The sequence below is a fragment of the Panicum hallii genome, chromosome 3 (genome assembly GCF_002211085.1).
Source record: "Panicum hallii strain FIL2 chromosome 3, PHallii_v3.1, whole genome shotgun sequence".
Classification (NCBI taxonomy): domain Eukaryota; kingdom Viridiplantae; phylum Streptophyta; class Magnoliopsida; order Poales; family Poaceae; genus Panicum; species Panicum hallii.
In genome coordinates this window covers 22,826,190-22,854,113 of record NC_038044.1, presented here as the reverse complement: position 1 = coordinate 22,854,113, position 27,924 = coordinate 22,826,190, and the positions used below count along the sequence as shown (strand labels likewise).

General features: G+C 39.9%; 1 protein-coding gene across 1 annotated transcript; it reads left to right on the top strand.

Moving 5' to 3' along the window:
• The first annotated feature begins 1,216 nt into the window (after positions 1 to 1,216).
• Positions 1,217 to 27,924, top strand: LOC112886367 (serine/threonine-protein kinase TOR). The gene is made up of 58 exons (XM_025952259.1): positions 1,217 to 1,522; positions 1,635 to 1,690; positions 2,480 to 2,818; positions 2,887 to 2,961; positions 4,683 to 4,855; positions 7,629 to 7,727; positions 8,010 to 8,169; positions 8,298 to 8,441; positions 8,517 to 8,689; positions 8,766 to 8,961; positions 9,027 to 9,224; positions 10,828 to 10,980; positions 11,592 to 11,713; positions 11,806 to 11,905; positions 11,982 to 12,077; positions 12,184 to 12,314; positions 13,349 to 13,451; positions 13,536 to 13,718; positions 13,798 to 13,890; positions 14,009 to 14,044; positions 14,732 to 14,833; positions 14,949 to 15,059; positions 15,781 to 15,943; positions 16,030 to 16,151; positions 16,273 to 16,325; positions 17,053 to 17,176; positions 17,247 to 17,429; positions 17,766 to 17,918; positions 17,986 to 18,138; positions 18,217 to 18,288; positions 18,372 to 18,506; positions 18,585 to 18,646; positions 18,747 to 18,844; positions 18,923 to 19,032; positions 19,116 to 19,289; positions 19,373 to 19,438; positions 20,534 to 20,602; positions 20,672 to 20,782; positions 20,862 to 21,002; positions 21,084 to 21,212; positions 21,291 to 21,456; positions 21,535 to 21,749; positions 22,196 to 22,402; positions 23,016 to 23,129; positions 23,200 to 23,391; positions 23,661 to 23,741; positions 23,824 to 23,898; positions 23,981 to 24,047; positions 24,196 to 24,356; positions 24,998 to 25,171; positions 25,266 to 25,394; positions 25,480 to 25,563; positions 25,641 to 25,702; positions 25,784 to 25,856; positions 26,263 to 26,397; positions 27,047 to 27,220; positions 27,299 to 27,561; positions 27,646 to 27,924. The coding sequence occupies exons 1-58, from the start codon at positions 1,477 to 1,479 to the stop codon at positions 27,662 to 27,664; spliced, it is 7,398 nt and encodes a 2,465-aa protein (XP_025808044.1). The 5' UTR covers positions 1,217 to 1,476; the 3' UTR covers positions 27,665 to 27,924.

Genomic DNA, 27,924 nt, shown 5'->3' with positions numbered 1-27,924 from the left:
CAAGGGTAACCGTCCTTGAAAGATGAAGTCATTTCTCATTGTCCAAATAGCCCAGCAAAGCAAGCCCAGCATGGTTGTCTAGGTTTCTATTTTTCTACTCCCGCAGTTGCACAGCAACAAGGTCAACATGATCACTTTCCTAAGATGGACACAGCAGCAACCAACCCTCTGGCCTTGTTAGCCGAAGCCCACACGTAGATGTAGAAAGGTACAGAACGATTGGGAATCGCGAAACGCAGGAGGATAAAAGCGAAGGACTGGAAACATGTACACCAGAATGACTAATTACTTATTTTAAAGTTGTGCCTGAAACAACAACGAGCAGGTACAAGAAACATGATGATCTAGCACCTTGTCATGTACTACCGCTCTCCCTTGAACCCTTTTTTTTGTGTATTTGTATGCTGCTATCTTTCCTTCTCCTTTGTCTCATGACAGCATGAAGAAAAAAAAACCAGAAGGAGCAGAAATAAAGGATGCACAGTGCACAATCAAAATGCAGAAGGAAAAACTAAAAGCCTTCACGATGGTTAGAGTAAGGTGTGGGACATTGATGGGATGCGAAATACAAGATGACAGAGTGATGGATGGATAACGACAAAATATACATGAAGGATAGAGTGGCGAAATCAAGAACGGCAAAATGCACGAAGGACGGAGTGATAAAACTAAGAAAAACAAAATGCACGAAGGATGAAGTGACAAACCAAAAATAGCAAAACACACGAAGGATGCCGTAACTAATCGGGATCAAAATGCACGAATGAGGAGTGACGAAATCGAAAACGACAAAAATGTACAAAGGATGGAGTGATGAAACCGAGAGCGGCAAAATGCACGAAGGATGGAGTGATGAACCGAAAAGGTAAAACCTATGAAGGATGTAGCAATAAACTGGTATCAGCATAACACACGTAGGATTAATTAGTTACTTTATTAAATAATATAAATAAGACATGGGAAGAAAAGTAGAGACAAGGAGTAGAGATAGAGATCGCCGAGCATCGTCGATTTCAATTTTTCCGCTTCCGAGGATTTTTTACTTTGATAAGACGCTTCCGAGGATTGATAGCAGGGTGGCACCAGGGCCCGCGTTGTCGGATCGGGTCGCCACGTCACGTGCGTGCGTTGTGTCGGCGCCGCATCCGCCGTCCATTCCATCCAACGGCTCCACGCGTGGCTCACGTGACAGGAACAAGCGAAACGGGAGGGTTCCTTTCTCGCACAGGGAGGGGCTGGGCCACGAGTTCTCACCCGCGGCGGAGTCTCGGCCGCCGGAGTTGTCGTGCTCGCCGCCACGCTGCCTCCACTTCCTTTCGAGAGGCTTAAGCCGTGACGTCGGAGGTGGGAATCAGGGGAACCCACTCCTCCGCTCCTGCCGCGCGGGGTTGCGGAAGCTAAACACTTCCCGCCCCTTCCGCCCCCGCTTATCGCCGACGCGCCGGCTCTGGAGCCGCCGCCGCCGCCGCCGCCGCGATGAAGCCCTCACCGCACTTCCTGGAGATCGGGAAGAAGCCGAAAGGTACGCCAACCTCCTCCCCCGCGACAAATCCCCCCGGACTCCGTGTCGATTGCGCCCGCGGAGCCCCTTTAGTTTCGCTGAAATTAATTGAGATTCCCTCTCGTCCGCGCAGATTTGATCGCCAAGGACCACGCATTCAACATCGCCGCCTACATCTCGTCGGGAGCGGTGCGTGCCTCTCTTTCCTCCTCCCCGGATTCCGGAGATTCCGTTGCTTCTGCGTCTCCATTAGAGCACGACTCTGCGATTAAGCATGGGGTTAGGGTTTTGCACCGTTGTGGGTCCGTGTGGGGATACTGTGCTATTTTACTTGGTTTAAATGAGCGCGTGCATTGCTCCTAGCTGGCTGTTGCTTGGTAGGGCATGACGCAAGTGCTGGCTAGTGGTGCATGATGAGCGTCGGTTTCTGTTCTGAACTTCATCCGGGAATATGATTGGATCAGTTACTTCTGCTATTGATTGCGATATTTCTATATGCTTGTGTCGGTAGTGACTAGTGACAATGTGGGAGGTTTGGGGTTTATGAGCAAGGTGAGGTTCTTCCATTTGGCGGTATTCGTAGTGTATGGGTTGCAGTCTTTTGAGTGCCTGGAAGATTCCAGTTCTTTGTGTTCGCAGCATAGGGTTTGTTCAGGTGGCGTCAGGTGTCCAAGAATCTGTCAGATGCCTTAAGAAGACCATGAGCACCTGTTCCGATGAGGATGATAATGTGAAGCAAATGGTCCTCAAATATGCCTTTTGTGTTGATTGTAACATTCCTTCAATAGCGTTGTTTCTGATGAGGGTTTGTTTCCATGTTTAAGCTTTTCGGACGGCTAAACCCAAGAACTTGGTGCCTGACATGGTTCTTTTGTTTCGTCAACAAATACTTCCTTTATTTTGAACTGCATACTGTTTTTTTTCCTTGGCTTTTGTATTCCTTAGCTATATATAACTGGATTTTCATGTTGCTTCTAGGATGTCATTGCTGCTGCGCTACGTAAACATGTTGAGGAGGAAGCACGAGATCTTAGCGGTGAAGCTTTTCTAAGGTTTATGGATCAGCTCTATGAGCAGATATCTAGTTTACTGCAGAGCAATGATATTGCTGAAAATTTACTGGCTCTCCGTGCTATTGATGCTTTAATTGATATGCCCTTTGGAGAAGGTGCTTCCAAAGTTTCTAAGTTTGCCAGCTTCTTGAGGAATGTATTTGACGTGAAGCGTGACCCTGTAATCCTAGTTCCAGCAAGCACAGTGCTGGGTCATTTAGCAAAAGCAGGGGGAGCAATGACTGCAGATGAAGTGGAGCGACAGGTAAGCTATAGTTGTTTCAATTTTGTTTGATTTTTTTAATATTTGTTAATAACCTTTCTTTTTAAAAGATTAAAACGGCTTTGGGGTGGCTGGGTGGTGATCGAGTGGAATATCGTCGATTTGCTGCTGTACTTATTCTCAAAGTAAGTTGAACTGATGAGTCTTTTGCAATCTTTTACATGCAAATAAGCCTTCCATCATGTAATTTTTCATCTTCCTTTCTAGTACTTCATATATTACTAAACATGGGAGATATTGTTTATAAAGTAGTGTATGCTTTATTCATTTGTTTTTGATATCCTGTGCAGTGCGTGCATGGCTGAACAGGATATACTACTAGATCTAGTTTCTCATTCTTTCACTAGAATAAAAATGATAAAGCATTAAATGGTTTCCCTCTATCGAATAGAAAATAAGAAATAAAGCAAACCACTCTATGCATAGAGTGTGAACACATGCTATATGGTCTAAAATAATTGCTCATGCAAAAACTGAACCCCTAGCTTGATGTTATCGTATAAGCTTAAATTAGCTGTAGAGGCAATCTACAGATGTTGAGTTGTAGCTTGATACTTCTCCAAAATTTGAAGATTGTATTACCGCCTAATGCTCTCATCCAAGAAGAAATGTAAGCAAAACCTGGTTTTTTTATTATTTACTTGGTGGGAGGTAGCACTATATATTTATCTATAAACTCCAATATCATTACGACCATTTTTAATAGTATGTAGTACGTAGTTGTATATGGATTTAAAAGCTTTCAAAAAGTAAATCATCCAACTGTAAATTTGGAGTGTATTTGTTATGATGACTCCAGGACCTTAATTTTTCTCAAACACTAAGAGGAAATAATTATAGGTTAAGTCAGATATTGAAATGTGGAGAAGAGAATCTCAATTTGTCTGAGCACAATTAACAATATTACTAATACCAATAAGTTGGATGTTGTGTGGGATGAAATATTGCATGGTTACCAAAAGCACATACCACATAGTGCTGTAGGTGGTTAACCCATGAATTTGCAAACTCTAGTTCTCTCAATCTGCAATTTCTATTTGAATTATCCTTGTAAATCACCTAGTATCAACTAAACAAAAAGCACTTTGTATTAAGTAGCCTTGATCTGGAAAATCAGCCACTAGGCCACCAAAGGCACTTTGTATTAAGTAGCCTTGACAAGTTGCTTTGTATGCTACCATCTGTTTTCTTCTTCCTTTCCTTCTTCTTAATGTTATATTATGTAATAACCTGTTGAGCCTGATCAAGAAACTCTAATTTCTTTCATTTTCTTTCTGAAGAAAAAATCAATTTCAGGATTCAATAAAAATCTGAAGCATCTGCACCCTATAAAGATCTATCCTAATGTTGCCTCTGTTAGGCACGCACATGTTGCTGTTTACATCCATGTCATGCCTTAATCCCTTGTTCTTATGTCATAAAAGCTTGGCCCGAGCTTTCTCCTAAGCTGTTTCTTACCGCAGAATGAAAAGTTGAGTGGTTCCAATGTTTTGCCCCTGCATTCTTCCTTCTGGTAGTTCGACCTAGAGCACATAGTGTGCAATGGGACTTGGAAGAAGGTCTCTGATTAACCCAGAGGGCAATTGGGTAGCTTCTAATGTTCTAATTTTGTCATGTATACAATTTTCTTCACCAAATCCACCTCTAGCATCTGCCCTGTAATGAACCTTGTACAGCTGTACACTACCAAGTCATTTCAATTACATGCATGCCAGTGAAAAAGATGTATGTATTTGTGATTTTATTCATATTCTATCGTGTTGATATATCTGAAAATTAATGCCAATGTTGTTCCCAGATGCACTACTCTATAGTTTCTATAAATCTGCATTTTTTGTTATTGTAGGAGATGGCTGAAAATGCATCAACAGTTTTCAATGTTCATGTTCCTGAATTTGTTGACGCAATATGGGTAGCACTGAGAGACCCCAAGCAGGCTGTTCGTGAAAGAGCAGTGGAAGCCTTGCGTGCTTGTCTCCATGTTATTGAAAAACGGGAGACTCGATGGCGTGTACAATGGTAAACCTAATTTTTTTTATCTCCACATTCTTTCTGCAAATTCAGTATCAATGTGTCATAGAACTTGAATATGTGTTAACTCGCTTTGGTCAGTTAAATGGTCTGTTGAAGAATTGACCTTGTTTTCTTGCTTTCAGAACTGATTGTCCATTAAAATTGTGGACAAATGAATCAGAATTGGCAATTAGAATAAGTTATTCACAATTGGAATGTGTATTTGATAATTTATCAAGAGTTGACCAAGGTGAAAAGAACTGAATACCATAATTGTGAAAGAAAATAAAGGAATAAACAATGTTTCATTGAACATTAATAATGGCTTTGGGCTTGTTGTAGACATGGATAAGTTGTAAGTGTCGTTTTAACCTAGTAGCTTCCACATTTTGCTGGAATTACTTCCACAATCTTGTAATAGAAATTTTTTTGTACTTTGTATTTTATTATTGGAAAGTGCTGCCATAATGCTGCAGTGTGGTATGGAATCTTGCTCCTTCAGCTTGTTAAGGTATAAGAGTCAATAAGTCAAGGGTAGTCTAGTCTTTTCCTATTCTAGGGTTTGGGTGCTCTCTTGTACTCTATATATTGCCCTTTGGGCCTAACTCAATACATCAAGCCTTCATTTGTAAGAGCCAAGGTTGAAATCTCAGATCCTGTAGACCCGTCGTCTTCCACAGCGCTGCCCCTGGGATCATCGATCTGCTCCCGGGGGCGGCATCTTCTTCCAGCCCACTCCAAACCCATTTTTTTCGTTTGCGTCGAGTCACAGCAGCAGCAGAGAGCAGCGTCTTCCTCGTCGGTGTTGTCTCCACCCGTCGCGGATCCGGCCGTCCCTGCCGCCTCCGCCGGCCGTCTTCATCCTCGTGGCTCATCGTCGATCCGCTCGCGGGAGGGGAGCAGCAGCCCCTGCCCGTCACGGATCCGTCGCCGCCCGTCGCGGTCTCCCTCCGCCGCCGCCGCCGGCCCCTCCGCCGCCGTCTGCGGCCGCCCGCGCGTGCCTCCGCCCGTTGCGGCTCGTCCTCACCACCTGTCGCGCGCGGCAGTTCGCTGTTTGTTGCGGCGCCTCTGCTGCCTGTCGCAGCCGTCCGCCGCTCGGGCAGTCGGGCCTCGCTCATCGCAGCTGTCCCCGCCTCCATCGTGGCCCTGTTCCAGCTGCTGTCGCGGCTGCGTCCCCGCCGCCGTCGCAGCCTGTCTTCGTCTCCCCTCGCAGCCATCCCACCGTTGTCGCCTGTCGTGGCCGTCCTCGTCGCGCCTGTCTCCTTCCGCAGCGCCGTCCGCAAATCTCCAGGTCCCCCCCCCCCCCGCAGGTCGCCAGCCTTCCTCTCCCATCCAGGTCGCCCGCACGCTTGTGGTCTGCCGGCTGCTGGCTTCTCTGGTCTTCAGGCTGCTACTGACCGACCGTATGCTGCTTGTGTGCTGCACGCCTGCACGCTGTGGTGATCTCTACTGCCTATCTGCATCAGTCCGTTGCTGCTCTGTTTCGCCTTATCTGCTGCTAAGCTGCTCTTGTCCATTGTCTGCTTCATCTTTTGCTTATGCCTGCTGCTATCTGTCTGTTGCTGCTAGTATCCACTATATCCAGTCATTTTCGTTTGTCTCATGTTCTGCTGTATCAATCCAAGTCCATTACACATCTTCAGTTCGTCAATGCCATGTGTGTCCACAAAATTCATGTTGTCAGTCAGCCATTTTTTTTATGGTTAGCTGAATCCCGTTGATTTAGCTAATCATTGTCATCATTGTTGGTGTGGCAATGCCCTCTTGGTCCCTTTCGGAGCCGTCTTGCTCCACATCATGATCAATGGCCGTTTCATTTGTCGTCATCATCATGTCATCCTCCTGCTTGCCGTCCTGCAGCAGTGATCTCTATCCTCTCTTTGGCTGGTTTGACACATCTCACTGTTATTGTCAAGTTCAAAGTTTCCAAAGCAAGGTTCATGTTTGAACTACATCAACATGTTCAAGAGTTGCACGCTTTGATGACATCTTTGATTTTTGGACTTTGGATGTATCATTTTCTTTTTGTTGAGTCTAATGCTTAGTGTCAACTCTCCAAATGCAACGACATTGCATTCACATTGCATTTGAGAGGGGGTGTTAAGTTATAAGAGTCAATAAGTCAAGGGTAGTCTAGTCTTTTCCTATTCTAGGGTTTGGGTGCTCTCTTGTACTCTATATATTGCCCTTTGGGCCTAACTCAATACATCAAGCCTTCATTTGTAACACAGCTAACTCTGTTGCACCGAAAAGTCACCCATGTCAAACAATGACTTTGATGGCTAGCTTCCCAACTGATAGAATTTTGATTGCGAAAATTTCGTTTGGTAAGAAAATGGTTCCCATATTCAAAATTGCAGATTAACTAGATACAAACATATTGTCATTTTTTGGTAACTTGTTAGTTGTTACATGCAAACCCATATATGATCCATGCCAGCTGCTTTTGTGACTATCTAAGCTTTTGCAAGCTACGGTGGGATCACCTGAACAGTTGAACCAAAATTCCTAAATTCATTTGTCAAGATTTAAGATCATGTTGACTTTTAAATCTTCCCATCTTTAAAAATGAAATATGGATGGGGTTCTTCCTGGTCGTTTTTTTTTTCTCTTGGGACTAAAGGTTATGAATAATTATCTGCATTCAGGAGCCTTTTTTTTGTTGATTATCAGTGGCAATGTCCAAAGCACATTATTTGCTGCAACTCTTCACCGAGGCACTTCTGCTACACAATTATAGCAGTTTCTATCTTATTCTTTGATTTCATGATTCTACTAGGTATTATCGAATGTGTGAAGCTGCACAAGTTGGGCTTGGCAGGAATGCTTCTGTTCATAGTATTCATGGCTCATTATTGGCTGTTGGAGAATTGCTAAGGTAACTTACTGGTTAGTTGGTCTTGGATGCCTTTCTTGTTCTTAGGAAAAAAAACAGCACGCTATTAATAGTCATTTTGAAGAATGTTTCATCCTTACTCCCTAGTTAATCCTCTCCATACTTAATTATTTCTCCAATTATGAGATGAGATGCATATCTAATTATGTAATTTGTGAACAGTGATCTATCATGATAGCATGAAAGGTGTAGAACAATATAATTTAGTTCTGGCAACAATGTTCAATATCTGATCCTCTGATCTTGCTGCATGGAATATCATAGGAATACAGGGGAGTTTATGATGTCTCGGTACAGAGAAGTGGCTGATATAGTCCTTGATTATTTAAAGCACAGAGATCAGCTTGTTCGCCGTAGTATAACATCACTTCTTCCTCGAATTGCCCACTTCCTGCGTGACAGATTTGTGACTAATTACCTGAAGGTTATTCTCAGTACATAATTCTTATCTTATAGCTTTCCTTTCCCCACTAAATCTAGTGTTACAGTGGAAAGATAAGAATGTTAAAACTGTGCTATGCCTGACAAGATAAGTATTGTTCTTCCTCCCAGATTTGCATGGATCATATCCTTTTTGTTCTACGTACACCAGACGAGCGTGCTAGTGGTTTTGTTGCACTTGGAGAGATGGCTGGGGCTCTGGGAGTTGAACTTGTGCTGTATTTGCCAGCAATTACCTCACATTTGCAAGATGCGGTATGTTTTTGCAGCCCTATTGTATCCTGGTGTTTACTTGAAATTTGTCATGCTTATTGGACCTTGCAACTGCAGATTGCTCCTCGCAGAGGAAGGCCATCTCTTGAGGCGATTTCTTGTGTAGGAAGCTTTGCAAAAGCTATGGGTCCTGCAATGGAACCTCATATACGTAGTGGGCTACTAGATGCTATGTTTTCTGCTGGTCTTTCTGATAAACTTGTAGAGGCACTTGAGTCTATAAGCACGAGGTAAGGTTTCCTCACCTCAGTTCCTCACGTGATTGTTCTCTGAAGGGCAGTCATGTGACTCCATCATTTCATACAGCATCCCCTCTTTGCTGCCCACAATACAAGAGCGTTTATTGGATTGTATATCTCAAGCACTACCAAAGTCATCTACAAGGCCAGGCGCTTCTGTTGGTCGAGCAAGCAGGTCAAACAGTTTGCAGCAGCTTGTGGATTCTACTAGTCCTGTTCTTGTGCAACTTGCACTGCGGACTCTAGCAAACTTCAACTTTAAGGTTTGAAATGCTCTCTTAGCTGACTGATGGTAGTGTTTGGAACTTAAAATGTGCATTTCTTTCAGGGCCATGAGCTCCTGGAATTTGCTAGAGAGAGTGTCATCCTCTATCTGGAAGATGAAGATAGTAGTACCAGAAAAGCTGCCTCATTGTGTTGTTGCAAATTAGTTGCGCACTCTCTTTCTGCTTCCTCAAGTTCACAGTTCAGTTCAAATAGGTCAAATCGTATGGGAGGAGCTAAGCGCCGCCGGCTTGTGGAGGAGGTTTGTCTGAAAATTTACAGTTTAACATGTATTTAAGCATTGCTACTTTGGCTTAGTAGCAGTGGATGTGTACTCAATATTGTGTCTTTTTGGCAAGAGCAAGTAACTTGAATGCATAAGTCATAATATTACGGAAAAAGTTTCATATGGGAATAGTTAACTACAGATCAATCTCATTTACCATGGTAGCATATGGTGAAGCATACCTTCCTTTACTGGGGTTTAATTATCAGATGTTAATTTATTCAAATATTCTATACTACTCAAGCATCACCACATTAAATATCAGATCTGAACTCATTACTGCGTTACTGCATACACTTCTTTTTTTTGGCTAATTCTGTTGCCCACAGATGATTTTTGCTCGCAAAGATTGTATGCGAGGTGAAGTTAATGTGTGTAGAATCTGCCATGGAAAATTATCTTTTAGGCCTTACAAACTTTATGTTGCTATTGTTAGCAGGGAAAAAGTATGGAGCGGCATTGAAGTAGTTGTTTAGTACTTTTAAGCAGAAATACATCATACTTAACTTCAACCTGGTCCTGTTTAAAAAAGTATATGTTTACCTGATATAGCCCTTTGAAAGCCATATTCCTGTGTGGCTTAGATGTACACTATTATTCTACTGTACAACATGGATGGATTGTGATAGTACCATGAATGGAACTTTCATACCATATATCTAATAAATTCGTGAACTTGACATTCCTTACATTAACTGATCTCTGGGGTTTAAGCTGCATATTAGAGGCACTGGAATCTATATCAGTTAACACATGCTTTGGTCTGAAGTGCATATCTTACAGAATGTGATACACGGCATGTTATAGGACTTTGTTTAAACGTAATTTGTATTTATCATGGGAGGTTAAATTTGTTAGTTATTTTAAATAAATGGCAATAACAGCTTTTTTACCGCGTTGAATGCCCCTGGTGAAGTTATTGCCAATTTCACCGAATAGATGTGAGTTTTTCAAGGAATAATTTCACCCGTACCACCACTCAATGTGCACTTTTCATCTATATGATCAGCCTGTGTCAATTACATGTAGGACCAGACCCCATATGTCATTGACTAGCCTGATGGTATAGATGAAAAGAGCATCTTAAGTGGGGGTATGGATGCAAATGCCCTGTTAAATTTTGTGTGGAACATTATAATTTGAAAATGTAGAAGTGTAGTATATAAGAGATTATATGCATAGAGAAGAAGGGGAAGAAGCAGCAGGATTAAATTTGTAGCTATTTGTTAAACTCTGGACTTCTATGGTCCTTTAATGATATATACATGGGAAAATAGCTATACATTATCTGACTGTACAGCTAAGTTCTATGACCAATGTTATTATGTGGGTCTGGTGTGCATTTAATTCCTGCTTTGAAACTAGTTGTACAGCCAAGTCGTACAGTCTGGACACCAGAAAAGATGTTTCACCTTATCGATTCTTGAGATGAGATTCTTCAAAAGCTGAGACTTGGTTCTTGTTTGTTGTGCACTTTATGTTCTTTTGCTGTAGGCTCCCTATGATGATAATTCCCATGGTGCATTTTGATTGACGTTATGTTAATTATGTCTGTTGCCATTCTTACCTTCACCTGCAGATAGTGGAGAAACTTCTTATTGCTGCAGTTGCTGATGCTGATGTTGGTGTTAGAAGTTCGGTCTTCAAGGCTCTGTATCGGAATCCAGCTTTTGATGATTTTTTGGCTCAAGCTGACATCTTGACTTCCATTTTTGTTGCCTTAAATGATGAGGTACACAGAACGGCATGATTATCTCATTAACTGGGCCTGTTAGATCTGTCACCAGCTTATCCTTTAGTTTTTTTTCTCGAACATGCTTATCCTTTATTTCGGTGCCTGCTAGATCTGCTACCAGCTTCTTCAACACAGCATCAACCTCCTGTTCTTGCTGTTTGTAAAGTATTGTACAAACTGTATGCCAGAGATTATGATTATTTCCTTAGTTGTAATACAGTAGGATGTTTTCCTGACCAATCACATGCTTTCCATCATTTAGGAGCATTGTATGGTTTTTCATTTTTGATGTTTGGGCAGTTAATAGTGGGTTTAAAGTTTTAAGTCCCACCATGAGGAAGTAGTAAACTATGATTTCCTCACTAGAAGATGACTTGTGACTTAGTTGACCAGAAACAGGCGTTCAATATGGCTCATTCTATTAGGTGGCATTACTTTCAACTGCATGCTGATGAAATTATATTTTCTTGGAGTGTCTTAAATTCGAAACGAGCTGCAAATTTAACTCTGTTGCTTCCATGATATGCGAAGTCCTGCACTATAGTACGTCCATGAAGTATAATGACCCTTTGGAATGTTGACAAAACTATCTTTGTTTCAATTCTTAGGAATATGATGTCAGAGAATTGGCAATTTCGGTTGCTGGCAGATTGTCTGAAAAAAATCCTGCATATGTACTGCCTGCGCTTCGTCGCTATCTTATACAGCTGCTCACATATCTTGACCAGAGGTTTAAACCACGAAATTTCTGATAATAAGTGTGGTTCCCATTGTTACATTTTGTTGCTCATCTTGCTTATGAAAGTCTTGTGTCATTTGCAGTATGGATAGCAAGTGTAGAGAGGAGAGTGCTAAATTGTTGGGTTGCTTAATTAGGAGCTGTGCACGGCTAATTCTTCCTTACATTGCTCCAGTTCACAAGGTTAGCATGAGAGATCAGTATTGGTGTTTATTTTGTGATTTTTTTGCTACATCTTTTTTTTTTGGTTTTGTTTTAGGCTCTAGTGACTAGACTATGTGAAGGAACGGGACCAAATGCTAATAATGCGCTTGCTGCGGGAGTGCTTGCTACTGTTGGAGAACTGGCCAAAGTGGTTAGTCTTCCACTCTTCCTCTATGTCGTGATGTTTGATCCATTTTCTCATGGTTGATGTCCTCGTAACTGGCACAACTTTTAATCATTTATCCTCCACGTTATAGGGTGGTTTTGCTATGAGGCAATATCTTCCTGAGTTGATGCCAGTAGTTGTGGATGCTCTTTTAGATGGAGGTGCTGTTAGTAAAAGGGAAGTGGCAGTAGCAACTTTGGGACAAATTATCCAAAGCACAGGGTAAATACTTGCTTATTCTTTATTTTTGCATACTTCTTGAGTTGCATGTATTTCACATTCCCTGCGTAGTTATTGTACTGCCATGCAAGATTTTTGCAACTAGTATTTGCTTGTTGAAATTTGTTGCTACTTTGAGCTTATATTGTTAATATTTTATATACACTTAGTCACAAATTGGTGCTGTTTTTGAACGAGTTTCTAGTCGAACTTTTGAAACTTTAACTTCCCATATTGTTAAAAATTTGTTTGAAACATGGAAATCATCTGTGTTGATTCGTTGTGAAAAGTACTTTCCTAATATCATAAATTCATTGGATTTAATTATCTGTTCTAACAGAAAACAGTCTCAAAGCTCGGCTTTTGAGACATTGTTGCTGTCCAAAATTGTCAAGAGTAAGTTGCCAACATACCACTATCAACCCCCTGAGTTTGCTATTCTACCTTGGGGGTGTCTTAATGATAGGTGGATCCTGGTTCCACCTGTCATTGAACTATTGAAACATCCAGTGCTAAAATTAGCAAACTGGGGTTTGACCCCATGCTATGTTACTATGTTTGCAAAATTTCCAAATGTCAATATTTGTGACTGATGGGAGTATGAAATTCTGATGAAGGGAGTATAGAATTCTGAGGTCTAAAACTAGATTTATGGACTCAATAAATCCTGAATCTACTAGAGTATTTGTTTTATGTACTCATGGTTCTGGCCACCAACTTTATTTTGATATCGTGCACAGAAGCAGATTTTAGGTTTGTTGTGCTGGATACTTTCCTAGTGCTTTTGCCGTTATCTTGTTTGTCTATTTGAGGTTGCTGTGGTGTCTCCTAGATAAGGGTAGTGCTTCTAGTGCTTTGCTTCTTCCATTTGTGCATGTGTTCTATTTCCCTTTGCTGCATGCTTTCCTGCCCATCATATGGTTGGACTAAGAACATTGAAGATAGCTGTGTGATAAATCCTGTGTGGTTATATATTTTATACTAAGTATATTACTGCATTTTGGTTATGACATATATTATTTTCAATGGTTCACCAGCTATGTTATCGCCCCCTATAATGAGTATCCGCCATTGCTTGGCTTACTCTTGAAGTTGCTGAATGGTGAATTGGAATGGTCAACTAGACTAGAAGTGTTGAAGGTATTTGGTTTGATTTCTGCTTAAGATTTCGTGAAATTGTATAATGCTCCTGGCCAAGTAATAATGCAATGTGTTTTCTTTCAGGTTTTAGGAATTATGGGTGCATTGGACCCTCATGCACACAAGCGAAATCAACATAATCTACCAGGTCAACATAGAGAGGTCCTACGGCCTACAATCGAGACTGCACAGCATATTGTTTCCATGGAAGAGTTACCAACTGACTTCTGGCCATCTTTTTCGGCATCTGAGGACTATTATTCAACTGTATGGTTTTATGTTCCTTCATTAGACATCTGAGATTCAAATGTTAGTCTACATTTCACCTTATTCCCTGTTTTGCTAGGTTGCAATTAGTTCTCTCATGCGAATTCTTCGAGATCCTTCACTTTCAAGTTACCACCAAATGGTGGTTGGCTCCCTTATCTTTATTTTTAAGGTAATATATTTCTAGCTTTTCTTTTTTTGATAGCTATTTTACTCAACAACCTTTTGTTCTTCAACACTGTAATGACTTTATTTATTTGTTCTTTTCTATATGAAAAATTGGCATCTAGTCAATGGGCCTTGGCTGTGTTCCGTATTTACCAAAGGTGAGAGCCTCTCAATTTTCTTTGCTGTAGTGTAATCCATATTCTGTTTCATATATATTTATTTCACTTAATTGGTGCCTATATGTTCAACCATACTAATTTTGACCACAGTAGGATCAAAGATTTTGGATATGCTCCATGTTCCCTAATTGACAGCAAGGCACGTGTGTCAGCTTCAGTTATTAACATTTAACTGTTATCGAGACAACCAACCTTGAAGCTTGGAATCATAACTGATCTGGGCTAACAAACAGCTTATTGCACTCGTGAAGTCTTTGCATTTAATCCATGGACTAATTCATGATTCTAAAAATATTAGTGTTACCACCAGAATGCTCAACAGACTGCTGGTCATAGAATTCGGAGTTTTTGTCATCAAAGCGGAATTCTCATAAGCTTTTGTGGTGCTGTTTCATATGATTGGCTTTGCATCGTACAATGTTCGGGGCATGTTAGTATCTTTCTATTTTTGACAACCCAGCAAAGAATGTCAAATGTCGTACACAACATATCCTGACATATTATTTTGGAGGAAATGTTGGGGCTAAGTTGATGAGCTAAATCTTTGTAGGTTTATGCTTTCAGTTATAATTTGTTTGGATGTTATACAATTGAGCATGTTTGTGTTTCCTGGAAAAAAAATGTAGGCACACAAATTTCTGAAATATTTGTCTTTTGCTTCTAAAGGTTCTTCCTGAGCTATTCCGTGCTGTTCGCATGTGTGAGGATGGTGGTTTAAAAGAGTTCATAACCTGGAAGCTCGGAACATTGATATCTATTGTCCGGCAGGTAATTTGTCCTTTTTAGTGCAACAAATTATTTTGGTTTTATATTGCAGTTATTGTTAGATTCTTTCTGTTGCAGTTGATGCCTGGCATATTTTACTAAAGTTACTTATTTTCAGCACATTCGGAAATACTTGCAAGACATACTCTCCCTCATCTCTGAATTATGGACTTCCTCATTCAGCTTGCCTGCACCAAACCGGACGATACAGGGCCCACAGGGTTCACCGGTAATTGTGCTAAACTTTTCCTTTGCTGTTGCCTTTTGTTATACTCTATTATCTTCTAAAATTTTGTACACAATGCTTACAGTGGGCAATCTATTTAGACCATGCCATTAGCTAGCAGGGCACAGAAGCATGTCTGCCAGACTATGGCCTTTTGTAGATCCTGTCATAGTGCACAATGTTCTTATATTGTGGAAGAACATAGTTAACATCTTCCTTATTGCAATGGTAGACAGTTAATTTTCACATTCTTATTTATGAGTATACACCAGCCATTATGCCCCCTCTACTTTTCTCTTTTTCATTGGCTCCTTTATCTTTAGGCCTAACCAAAATATGCTTTATATTTGTGAGTATTGAGTTGCCATTAGTGCTCAAAGTCTTGAATGCTGATCAGTTTCGTACTTTCATAACATTCTGACTCAAATTCTACTAAGGATAATTCGGCTGGTCAAAATCTACTTGTTGCTTGAAACTGGAAACCGTTACTGGGTCACTAGTGGGAAACAAGATAATGAGTCTGGAACCCTGTATGCGTTTGTGTTTCCATCACTTTATGTTACTTTTTTATTTATTGTTAATGTCGAGAAGAACAAAGCCCATTGAGCTCTTGCTCCTTTCTTTTGAGGTTGTCTTTACATTCTCTTCAATTACCTGCTGAAGGTTTACCTTTTCTGATCCTTGTATTTCATACCATGGTTTTAACTCAGTGTTTCCTGTTCAGGTTCTTCACCTTGTTGAGCAACTATGCTTAGCATTAAATGATGAGTTCAGAATGTATTTACTTCACATTCTACCGAGTTGTATTCAAGTCTTAGGTGACGCTGAACGTTGCAATGATTATTGCTATGTTCCTGACATATTACACACACTTGAAGTTTTTGGCGGTGTGTCCCTGTTTCCCACCTAGTTTCATGTTCATAATGGCTGTTATATTGATTATAATATATGTTTAATTGATGGTGCCCTTTAGGAAATTTGGATGAGCACATGCACTTGGTTGCTCCAGTGCTTGTCCGTTTGTTTAAAGTGGAGCTGGTTGATATCAGGCGGCGTGCCATTGTTACTTTGACTAAGCTTATACCTAAGGTGCAGGTTGGTTGATGTTCTTATCGGGTTTGATATTTTGTCAACGCAATTTTAACCAAAATGGTCTGCATTTATAGAAGTTACTGTGTGTAATGCACATCGTGTGTATTTTGCGTATCCTGAACAGGTTGGTACTCATGTTTCGGCTTTAGTGCATCATTTGAAGCTTGTCTTGGATGGGTAAGACTCTTTACTAAAAGGAACTCCTTTTTAATTTCTGTATTGCGTCTCTTGGAAAAAAAAAGTTAATCTATCATGTTGCATTGGTTGTTGTTGTTGCTAGAAGTATTAGACAACTGACTTTGTGTTTGATTTAGTCCAGTACCATATTGATTTTGGTGTTAACACTAGAAGTCCTCGTTGTATTTTGCAATATTGGTAATAGTGAAGCATTTAGATATGGAGAACACACGAGCCTTTTAAATTTGACTATTCAAAAATCAAAATGGTCTTGTTGGAACAGTAAAAAAATTGTTAGAATTACAGTGACAATGGCCAACCTTGGGTTCATGTAATATTTTTCTCTCTCTAAATCTTATGTTCTACGATTACGGATTTGCTATAAAATCATACAGAAGAAGCATCGAAGCACTTGGGTGAAAACGTTGAATCTTAGGAAGCACGCAATTTAGAATAACTTAAATAGCACCAGTAAAATTTAATTAATTTGCAAAAAATATCTGATCGTATTGATGATTAAAAGGTTTGTGAGTTTGTATGCACTTGACATATACAATTTTGTGGCTTGTCTGCAAGAAACTCAAATGTTTAGCTTATTCTTCGTTATGGCAATATTTTTTTTACCGAATACGTTATCGGCAGTACTTTGTTTGCTGCATTATTGGACTTTTTCCAATCGTTTTTATTAGCTAAACTAAATTGTTCTTTTTATCCCTCGTATGACTAGAAACAATGATGATCTGCGGAAAGATGCTGCAGAGGCACTCTGCTGTCTTGCACATGCTCTTGGAGAAGAATTTACAATTTTCATACCATCAATACGCAAAATTCTTGTGAAGCACCATTTGCGGGTATGTTATCATTATTTTGTGCGTACACCATTTTGGATATCTGCCTAACTATGCTTGTCATTTCTTACAGTATAGAAAATGGGAAGAGATCGAAAATCGGCTACTGAGGCGAGAGCCACTCATCACTGAAAACTTGTCTGTACAAAAGTACACGCAGTGTCCACCTGATGTCATTAGTGACCCCCTTGATGATTTTGATGGTACACCTTCTGAAATAGCTGATGAAACACAGCGACAACCAAGAAGTCATCAAGTAATATGCTTACTTTTTACTCATAACATATTTCCTCTCTTGTCCCCTGCATCTTATGATGGCTTCTTAAATTTTAATGCTTGAAAGAGCTTGAACCATTATACAGGATTTTTTATGTTAGTTTGTGATGATTAAGAGATGTGCTTCATAACTAGGAAGCTGTTTCTCCCAGTAAACAAATAGTTTGCAAAAAGACCTCTGAAATGTCCTGTGGAACATAAGCTATTCTTGATTAAAATCAATGTTCTAGTTTGATTTTTCTTGATATCATGCCTTGCATGCAACCTCAAATCTCTGTCATTAATTTTCAAGAATTAAGGCTTTTGACTGCTCCAGGTCAATGATGTTCGGTTGCGGAGTGCCGGTGAGGCTTCTCAGAGGAGTACTAGGGAAGACTGGGCTGAATGGATGAGGCATTTCAGTATTGCGCTTCTCAAAGAGTCACCGTCTCCAGCTTTACGCACTTGTGCAAGGCTAGCTCAGCTTCAGGTGAATTAGTTCTTTTAGATATATATGCCACTTATCTTATGAATATTTTCTGACACAAATTATCCAGCCTTCTGTTGGTCGCGAGTTGTTTGCTGCGGGTTTTGCAAGTTGCTGGGCCCAAATGAGTGAATCTTCCCAGGAACAACTAGTGAGAAGTCTCAAGACAGCCTTCTCATCTCAAAATATACCTCCGGAAATTCTTGCTACACTGCTGAATTTAGTAAGTTAGTCTTGTGTTTGAGTTGTATAGTTGATTTGGCATGCATTCTTTTATTTAATTGTTCCGTTCTGTAAACAGGCAGAGTTTATGGAACATGATGAGAAGCCTCTTCCTATCGATACCAGGCTGCTTGGTGCACTTGCTGAGAAGGTAAGTCTTTTTTCTTTTTAACTTTTTGTGTGGTTTGGCATTTTTTTTCCAATCTTGTGATACTCTTTCAAACTATTTGTCAGTGTCGAGCATTTGCAAAAGCCCTCCATTATAAAGAAATGGAGTTTGAAGCTGTGTGCAACAAGAAGATGGGTGCAAATCATGTTACCGTGGTTGAATCCCTTATTCATATTAACAATCAGCTGCACCAGCATGAGGTTGGTTCCAATGTCATATGCGCTAGGTTAAAAGAATTATCTTTTATAGTTTGTTGACTCCTTCCATTATTTCTTCAGGCAGCTATCGGGATATTGACTTACTCGCAGCAGAATTTAGAAGTTCAATTGAAAGAATCATGGTATATATTCAATGCCTTCCTATTTAGTTTCATCCAGATACAATGGTTCTTCCAATACCATTAGTCGTTCATGAACTTGCTTAAATTTTGTGCAATGCAGGTATGAAAAATTGCACCGTTGGGATGAGGCCCTTAGAGCATACACCATGAAATCATCTCAAGCATCTGGCCCTTTACAAAACTTGGATGCTACATTAGGTAATGCTCAATTCTGATCACCTTCTTTTGGTTCATTCAAAGATAATGGTAGCCAAGTAAAATTCATGTTTATGCTAGGTCGAATGAGGTGTCTAGCGGCTTTGGCTCGCTGGGAAGATTTAAGTGCATTGTGCAGAGAGCAATGGACTGGTGCAGAACCATCTGCTCGACTGGAAATGGCTCCAATGGTTGTGCATATGTCTGCTTATCCATTTTATTGTAGATGGTGACATATAATGTAATTTCCTTTTGCTTCTTTCTATTTCCATAGGCTGCAAATGCTGCTTGGCATATGGGTGAGTGGGACCATATGGCAGAATATGTTTCTCGCCTGGATGACGGGGATGAAAACAAGCTCCGTATGTTGGGTAACACAACAGCTAGTGGTGATGGAAGCAGCAATGGTGCTTTCTTCCGGGCTGTTCTTTCAGTTCGTTCCAAGAAGGTAGTTGCCCGTTGCTATGTGTGATTGTATTGTTTTCATTATTTGGTTTTACTTTTATGACAACTTTGTGATTTCTTTTACAGTATGATGAAGCTCGGATATTTGTTGAGCGAGCTCGGCGGTGTTTGGCTACAGAACTTGCAGCACTGGTATGTCATATCTATAGTACTACATAGTGCAGCATTTTATAAGATTTGCCTTTCCATCTGTTTTAAATCAATCAAACTTGTGAAGCTACCTGAATTATGAACCAATTGTTATGAATATATCGTAGTGCATTTGCAATGCCTAATTTTCACCTGTAATGTACCTAACAACTAACAGTTAGGGAAAAGCCCATTTTACTAACCCCAACTATTTGGTTTGTTCACTTAACAGCATGTACAATAATTTGACTCATTTAATTCCCCCCAAACTATTGAAATTAGTCTAGTTTACCCCATGATGAAGTTTGTATTTTTTTTATTTCCCCTTGTACAAGAACTACTGAAATTCATCCAGTTTACGCCAAAATGAAATTTGTATTTTTTGTTTTAACTCATATAAGTTGGGTATTATGTTCAAATTTTGCGTCATGATAGTTGTTATTGTACCCTATGTTACAAAATAAATCATATTTTTTGTGATTATTTCATAGTTTGAAAGCCAACTTTTACAGGAAGAAAAAACATTTTATTACAGGGAGCCTTTTGTGTGTGTGTGTGTGTTTGGGGGGGGGGGGGGAGTAGAATGGACTTTTTCCTAAGAATTACAAAGCATGCTGATAGAGTGGCCATTATATTTTTTTCTCTATAAATTCTGTGAATTTTTTTGATGTACTAAACTAACTGCTGGTTATGGTGATCCTCATCTATTTGGAGTGGCACAAGCCCAGCGTACATGCGAGAAATTGCAGAAAAGTGCTGCTTAATATAGACATGTAAATGTTTGAACACCCCACCTGTTTGAAACTCATGGTGGATCTAGATAAAGTGGATCGTTGGCTGATATTAGATATGTCTGTCAAGTAACCGAAGGAATGTCACATTTCTTTTATTCGCACAGTTTATAAGGCACTATGTTGCGGTATCTGTCTTCACGCTTCTCTAATAAACTATAGTAACAAGTGCCTGGTATCTTCTGTCTCTAGATTTGATTATTTCGCACTGTATTTTTCTACTGATTAGTGAACGGTTATTGCTCTTGAAATTTATCATTTGCATCATAATTTTATATTTCCATTGTGTGACAATACTTGCGGCCAGGTCCTTGAGAGCTATGAGCGTGCTTATAATAACATGGTGCGGGTTCAACAGCTTTCAGAACTGGAAGAGGTATTATCTTGTTCTTGGTTATGTTCTGAATACATTTGCTGTTTTGGTAACAAAATGTGTGGTCTGTAGGTGATTGATTACTGCACTCTACCAGTGGAAAGCCTGATTGCTGACGGACGAAGGGAACTTATTCGCAATATGTGGAATGAGCGCATTAAAGGAACAAAACGGAATGTGGAGGTTAATATTATGTTTTTGCTATTGACTGGTGACCTGCGCCATGTTTACTATTTGTACTGATTTCAAAAATATATTTCAGGTGTGGCAAGCCCTACTTGCTGTCAGAGAGTTGGTTCTTCCTCCCAACGAAGATAGAGACACCTGGATCAAATTTGCTAAACTTTGCTGGAAGAATGGTCGTACTAGTCAGGCTAGATCTACTTTAGTCAAACTTTTACAGGTAAGTGAGCAGTCATCCTTAATTAGCATGTGCATGCTAACTCCTCTCTATAACAAAACTAATTTCTGATGCTACTTGCAGTTTGATCCTGAATCTTCTCCTGAACTGACACTGTATCATGCACATCCACAAGTAGCACTGGCTTATCTCAAATACCAGTATGCTGTTGGCGATGAGCTTAAAAGGAGGGATGCATTTTCTAAATTACAAGTAAGTTTGTTTTTGCCCATGTACTTTGATGGTACATTGCAGTGCGCATAATACTTTCTCTTTTTCTTTGGGGAATAGGAGTTGTCTGTGCAGCTTGCTACCACCATGGACAGTTTTCCTGGAACGTCAGCAAACCATGCTACCATGTCAAATGCTGGAGTACCACTCATTGCTCGTGTTTATTTGACACTTGGTAGCTGGAAGAGGGCACTTTCACCTGCATTAGATGATGATTCTATTCAAGGTATCAACAATGTCAGGTTTTGCACTTGTTATGCCTTAACTTTTCTTTTTGAAATAACTGTATTTTTTTTCTTTCTAGAAATTTTGATTTCTTATAACAATGCTACACTAAGTGCAAAGGACTGGGGCAAGGCCTGGCACATATGGGCTTTGTTCAACACAGAAGTCATGTCACGCTATACCTTGCGAGGCCGACCAGATATTGCAGGGAAATATGTTGTTGCAGCAGTAACCGGGTATTTCTACTCTATTGCTTGTGCATCTACAACAAAAGGGGTTGATGATAGCTTGCAGGTGAATCTGCTGTTCTCTGATTTCTATTATGCAAAGCTTATGTTAAAGTATGTTGAGCTTGTGGACGTTGCTTATATTTTACTGTTCTCTTGAGCTACAGCTCTCATTGTGTTGAACAGTTTAAGCATTCCAGAAACTTGTTTAATGATAAATGCCGTGACATACATTATTGCTGTGCCTCTACTACAATATTTTCCAGCCTAAGTGGAAATTTTGCACACATGAGCACTTTTTGAAGACTGATGGTAACTTGGAAGTAATAGCATTGGCTGAGACTGATTTAAATGATCAACTGCTAGCCAACTGATATTGCAACTTTGTGGCATGAAAACACCCTACCCGCTGTTATATGACTGCGGAAAAATAGCCCTTCCTAACACCTTATGTAATTAATTTAGTTCTGATTAGTTGTAAATTTGCTTTTGACATTGAGTTTTGTTTTTTAGGATATCCTTCGCCTCTTGACTCTTTGGTTCAACCATGGGGCTACTGCCGAAGTTCAAATGGCATTGCAGAAAGGCTTTTCACTTGTCAAGATTGAGATGTGGTTGGTTGTGCTGCCCCAGATAATTGCAAGGATTCATTCGAATAATAGAGTAGTTAGAGAACTGATACAGTCTTTGCTAGTTCGAATCGGAAAGGGGCATCCACAGGTTTGTATTATCGCCTACTTATGTTAGCTGTGGCTACTTCTACTGTGACTAGGCTTCTAGGCTCTTCATGCAATTAATTTATTATGGCTGTGCATTACTACATCAACCATAGTGCTGTACCTGAAGTATCATTTTCAGTTTAACTATGGAAAGAGGTGCAACAGAAACTGACATCCATCATATCGAGCAGTCTAGAGAATCAACTATAAATCCTTTGTTTTTCGTTTGACATATTTTAACATTCTTTGTTCATTTGCATGGTGTACACAATATAGCCGTGGTGTTAAGCTCTCCATGCTTCACCATTGTTGTAGGATTGTTTGGTGCTTATGTTTTTCTAATCATCCTTTATCCCTTCTTTTTTGAATATGTCCAACAAGTTCCGTGGTTATTCCTCGATCACAAATTTTCTTCAATTTCTCCTTTTCTTTTCTCATGTTAAATGAATTTTACTAGTGCTCTGGAGCTTGTGTTCATTTGAAACACATTTGTATAACTGGTAGTTGCCAAAAGTTGCTATAATTTAGAAAGAGTACGTGTGGTAACTAGCTGGCACACGAAAGGGACTTGTTTGACCTTCTAATTTTCCTTTTTAATGACTCATCTTAATCAGGCATTGATGTATCCTCTCTTGGTTGCCTGCAAATCAATAAGTATATTGAGACAACGTGCAGCACAGGAGGTTGTTGATAAGATCCGACAGCATAGTGGAGGTCTTGTCGACCAGGTTTGCTTCATTAGCTGTGGATCTTCTAAGGAAAGATGCGTAGCATTCTAATTCTACTTTGTTGCACCAGGCACAGCTTGTATCAAAGGAACTGATACGGGTAGCAATTTTGTGGCATGAAATGTGGCATGAGGCTCTTGAGGAAGCTAGCAGGATGTATTTTGGTGAGCACAATATTGAAGGAATGCTTGCTGTACTTGAGCCATTGCATGCAATGCTTGAGAGGGGGGCTGAAACAATTAAAGAGAATGCCTTCATTCAGGTACTGTTTCATCAAAATTATTTCTCTAATTTAAATGTTCCAACACTGTGTGTGTTGACATGTATCCAGTTCAACGCAGTCTGCCCTGAGCCACCTGACCATTGAATTAGCTCAATATGTTGTATTAACTGCTCAATCTGTTCTGATTTTTTGAACTCTGGTCATGCTGCACGTTGTCCGATTGAATTAGCAACACTTAGCTTCATATTTCGAAATAAATTTATTCTATAATGCATTTTGTAACTTTTGTTTATTAATTATATGTTCAGGCTTATGGACATGAGTTACTGGAAGCTCATGAATGTTGTTTGAAGTATCGGGCTACAGGAGAGGATGCTGAGCTAACAAAGGTACATAAAGACTGTCATTTTGATAACTTGTGTATTGTCTTCTGTTGATAATGTGTCTGAGGATGACTACTATATTCTTTAGGCCTGGGATTTGTATTACCATGTTTTCAGAAGAATTGACAAACAGCTTCCAAGTCTTACAACTCTTGATTTGCATGTAAGCACATCATTGTTTTTATTATGAGAGATCAGTTTTTTTGCCATCTCTTCCCTGATCAAATATTTGTTGTTTCTTTCAGTCTGTTTCACCTGAGCTACTCAAATGTCGAAAGTTGGAACTTGCTGTGCCAGGAACTTATGCTGCAGGTTCTGCAGTTACTGATTAGAATATTCAGTTTAGCTCTGTTGTTTGGGAAACCTGTACTGTGTTTCTTGCATCATTGAGCCCCCAGGACCCTATATTTTAATTTCTTTTTATAGAATTCTAATATTTAGTTTGGTATCTTACTTCCAGATTCACCAGTTGTGACAATAGAGTATTTTGTTCCCCAATTGATTGTGATAACATCGAAACAAAGACCAAGAAAACTGACGATTCATGGAAGTGATGGCAATGATTATGCATTCTTGCTTAAAGGACATGAAGATTTGCGGCAAGATGAACGTGTAATGCAGGTCTGTATTTTGATGACATCTCCGTTTTACACTTTTTTTAGATGGTCCTTTTCTAGTAATATAGTCTTGATAAACACATCTTCGTGTAGTGCCCCCATAAAATTGTGGCAGTCATGGCTCTTCGTTTTAAAGAAAAAAAACTCCCAGCGCCCTGAGGCTTTGCATTTAAGCAGTGACCTTATGCCTCACTAGTATTGATCTGTATCTTTGATTTAAATCCAAAATAAGTAGGATGAGGGACACCACAAATCTAAAATCTGTCACAAAGTCAGTTCGAGTGTCCATTCAAACAACAACTAATGAGCCTTATTATAATGGGAATGTGATAGTCTGTTTGAAACTACGTGAAAAACTGCACCGTGCAGCTTCTTATGGCTCTAAATTGTTAGAAAATGTACTATGATCTGAGCATAACTAGCGGTAGCTACTGTCCTGCCTCAACTCTGATTCTGAACAGTACCAATGTACTCTTTGGGTGGCTGGAGCCTCCTGGGCATTCAGTAATTACCACTTAAGAAGAATCTACTAAATTCAATGTTCTTGCTCTATAGTGGAAATAGCATAGATATTACCTATCATTCAACCTTTTCAGTGTAATTTTGTTCTTTTGCAGTATCTAATTTTCATTCTTCTCCATTTAGCTTTTTGGTCTGGTGAATACTCTCCTAGAAAACTCAAGGAAAACATCAGAGAAAGATTTATCAATCCAAAGATATGCTGTTATACCTTTGTCACCTAACAGTGGTTTAATTGGATGGGTTCCAAATTGCGACACACTTCATGCTCTGATCCGTGAATACAGAGATGCCAGGAAGGTTTGTCTGCTGTAGTCACTTGTTTTCATCTGAAGCAAGCTATATGTATTTTGCTTCCTTTTATTTAGCAATTAGTGTTTTTTTCCTTGTCCAGATTTTCTTAAATCAGGAGCACAGGCTTATGTTGGCTTTTGCACCCGATTATGATCACTTACCCCTCATTGCAAAGGTGGAAGTATTTCAGCATGCTTTGCAAAATACTGAAGGAAATGACCTTGCAAAGGTATTATGCTGTGTCTTATCTCAATGAGTATGCCTTTTGTATTTATGACATTGTAGCTTTATTCTACATAAATAAACTGTGGCAGGTTCTATGGCTAAAAAGTCGAACTTCTGAAGTATGGCTTGAGCGCCGAACAAACTACACTAGAAGCCTGGCTGTTATGAGCATGGTATGAGTTCCTGTCTTATTATTGTTTTTCAAATGGAACCTTCATTGGTTTAAGGTGCTCAAAAGGTAATTTTCCAGGTCGGGTATTTACTTGGTTTGGGAGATCGACATCCAAGTAATCTCATGTTAGATCGCTATAGGTACATCTGCTGAACTATTCTTCAACTAACTGTTTGTATTCTACAGTTATTTTTGTAATAAGAGTGTCCTTTTTGCTTCAGTGGGAAAATATTACACATTGACTTTGGAGATTGCTTTGAGGCTTCAATGAATCGAGAAAAATTCCCTGAAAAAGTAAGTAATTTTTGTTCTGTGCATTTATGCCTTGCCAATTGCTTCTCCATTTATTTTTATAAGGTGCGCAGGTGTTTCAAGATTCGAACATTGTAAACTTCGACAAACAATTACTTTTGCAGTTCGCAGATTTTATGATACAAAACTTGTGCCATTTGATTTTAAAGTGCTTTCTTGTGATAGACAATATACTCTTAAGAGAAATTAGTGGTCAGAGTATATTCTTGGAGACTGCACCGAGTTAAAATGCGCTATACATATCACTGTAGGGAGGACTAGACAACTTAATGCTATCGTTCTCATTTTCTTGCTTTTCTATTATTGTAGTTCACAACTTGTAACTGTGACTTAGCCATTGCCTCTTTGTTTGTGACAGTCTCTTACCGATTTGCAATGTATGGTATAGGTACCATTCCGCTTGACCAGAATGCTTGTGAAAGCTATGGAAGTTAGTGGCATCGAGGGTACATTCCGAACAACTTGTGAAAACGTGATGCAAGTCCTTCGAACAAACAGAGACAGCGTCATGGCCATGATGGAGGTGAGATGGTGGCCTTGTTGTTCATATGACCATATTACATAGCATATATCACATGTATCTCTTGGACAAATAATTAGTTTCTTCACTTGTGGTGCACATAGATTTTTTTTAATTGTTATCACGCATTCTGAAAAGTAAAAGTTTAATGTTTATGGGTTATTGTTTTAAAAATCTGAATTAGATGGCAGAAATCAATAGCTTGATTAAATAAAGCAAGTTGCCCCTTGCTGCGTGTTCCCCAAAAGTATGGGTTAAGACCCGGCCTGTGGTAACAGTGTCCCTGTATGGGTTAGAGCCATCTTTCAGGTGCCTTTTCTCGACATTTCAAGCAATGCCTTTGGAATGTCTCTCCCCTTGGGTTGAGTTTTTTCTTTATATTGTGCTAAATTTTAAGTAGCCACTGATTTCTCATCTCTTTATATCATTTTTTTGAGTTGACACTTCCATCATTCCCACAAAGATATGATGTTGAGGATTGGTGGGTTTTGTTCTGGGCATAGCCTCGAGAACAGAATCTGCATCGTTTAATTATTTGTATAGGGAGATGACTGCATCTTTTTCCCTTAAATTAGTTATTTGTATGTACCCACTACCTACATTCTGGTGATTTATATATGCTTTAAACATTTCTTATTGCTTTTCTCCACAGGCATTTGTACATGACCCATTAATCAATTGGCGTTTGTTCAATTTCAACGAAGTTCCTCAAGTGTCAAATTATGGTAATGCTCATGCTCATGCAGTCGTCAGCAGCGAAGAAGCAGCTGCTAACCGGGAACTCATGCAACCTCAGCGGGGAGCCCGTGAGAAGGAGCTGCTACAGGTTGCCTCTTCTTTTCCACCCATGTCTGTAACCTTAGCCACATCCCTGCTGGAGTAACCATTCTTATTTCTCATGCAGGCTGTCAATCAACTTGGTGATGCTAATGAGGTTTTGAACGAGCGTGCTGTAGCTGTGATGGCACGGATGAGTCACAAGCTAACAGGGCGTGACTTCTCTTCCGGGTCAGCATCAGGAGCTGGCAGCTCGACCCAACATGGCAGTGAGCACTGGGCTTCAGGAGATGTCCGGGATGCGGAACCTGGTCTATCAGTGAAGGTCCAGGTTCAGAAGCTCATACTACAAGCGACATCTCACGAAAACTTGTGCCAAAATTACGTTGGGTATGTATTGATAAAACCTTAACCCCATTTCCTGCATCTGTTTTATACTCATTGTTCGATGCATGTTACTACTTTGTTTCCCAGGTGGTGCCCGTTCTGGTGAGCTCTTGTGCAAGCAGTAGCTGTTTAGCATGTAAATATTGTAAATACCGTGTACATGCAGGCCTAGTAGTGTGTTGTTCGTATGTAACGTGTAGCACTGTAAGTAGCAGAATCACATTTGTCAATGAAAGATGCCTTTGACCCCTCTTTGCTTTAAGCATCTGTTTATGGATACATAGGCATAGACTTTGTACTTGAACCCTGTCTCAATCTGTAAATAATAGCGTTGTCAGCTTTTTGGATTTGCTTCATCGGTCAAAA

What these genes read in the sequence shown, in the direction of transcription:
- LOC112886367 (XM_025952259.1), top strand. Translation starts at nt 1,477, where the DNA reads ATGAAGCCCTCACCGCACTTCCTGGAGATCGGGAAGAAGCCGAAAG. An exon ending in TTGTGACTAATTACCTGAAG is followed by an intron (nt 8,170 to 8,297) that starts GTTATTCTCAGT and finishes TCTTCCTCCCAG; the next exon opens with ATTTGCATGGATCATATCCT. An exon ending in AGATGATGATTCTATTCAAG is followed by an intron (nt 21,457 to 21,534) that starts GTATCAACAATG and finishes TTTTCTTTCTAG; the next exon opens with AAATTTTGATTTCTTATAAC.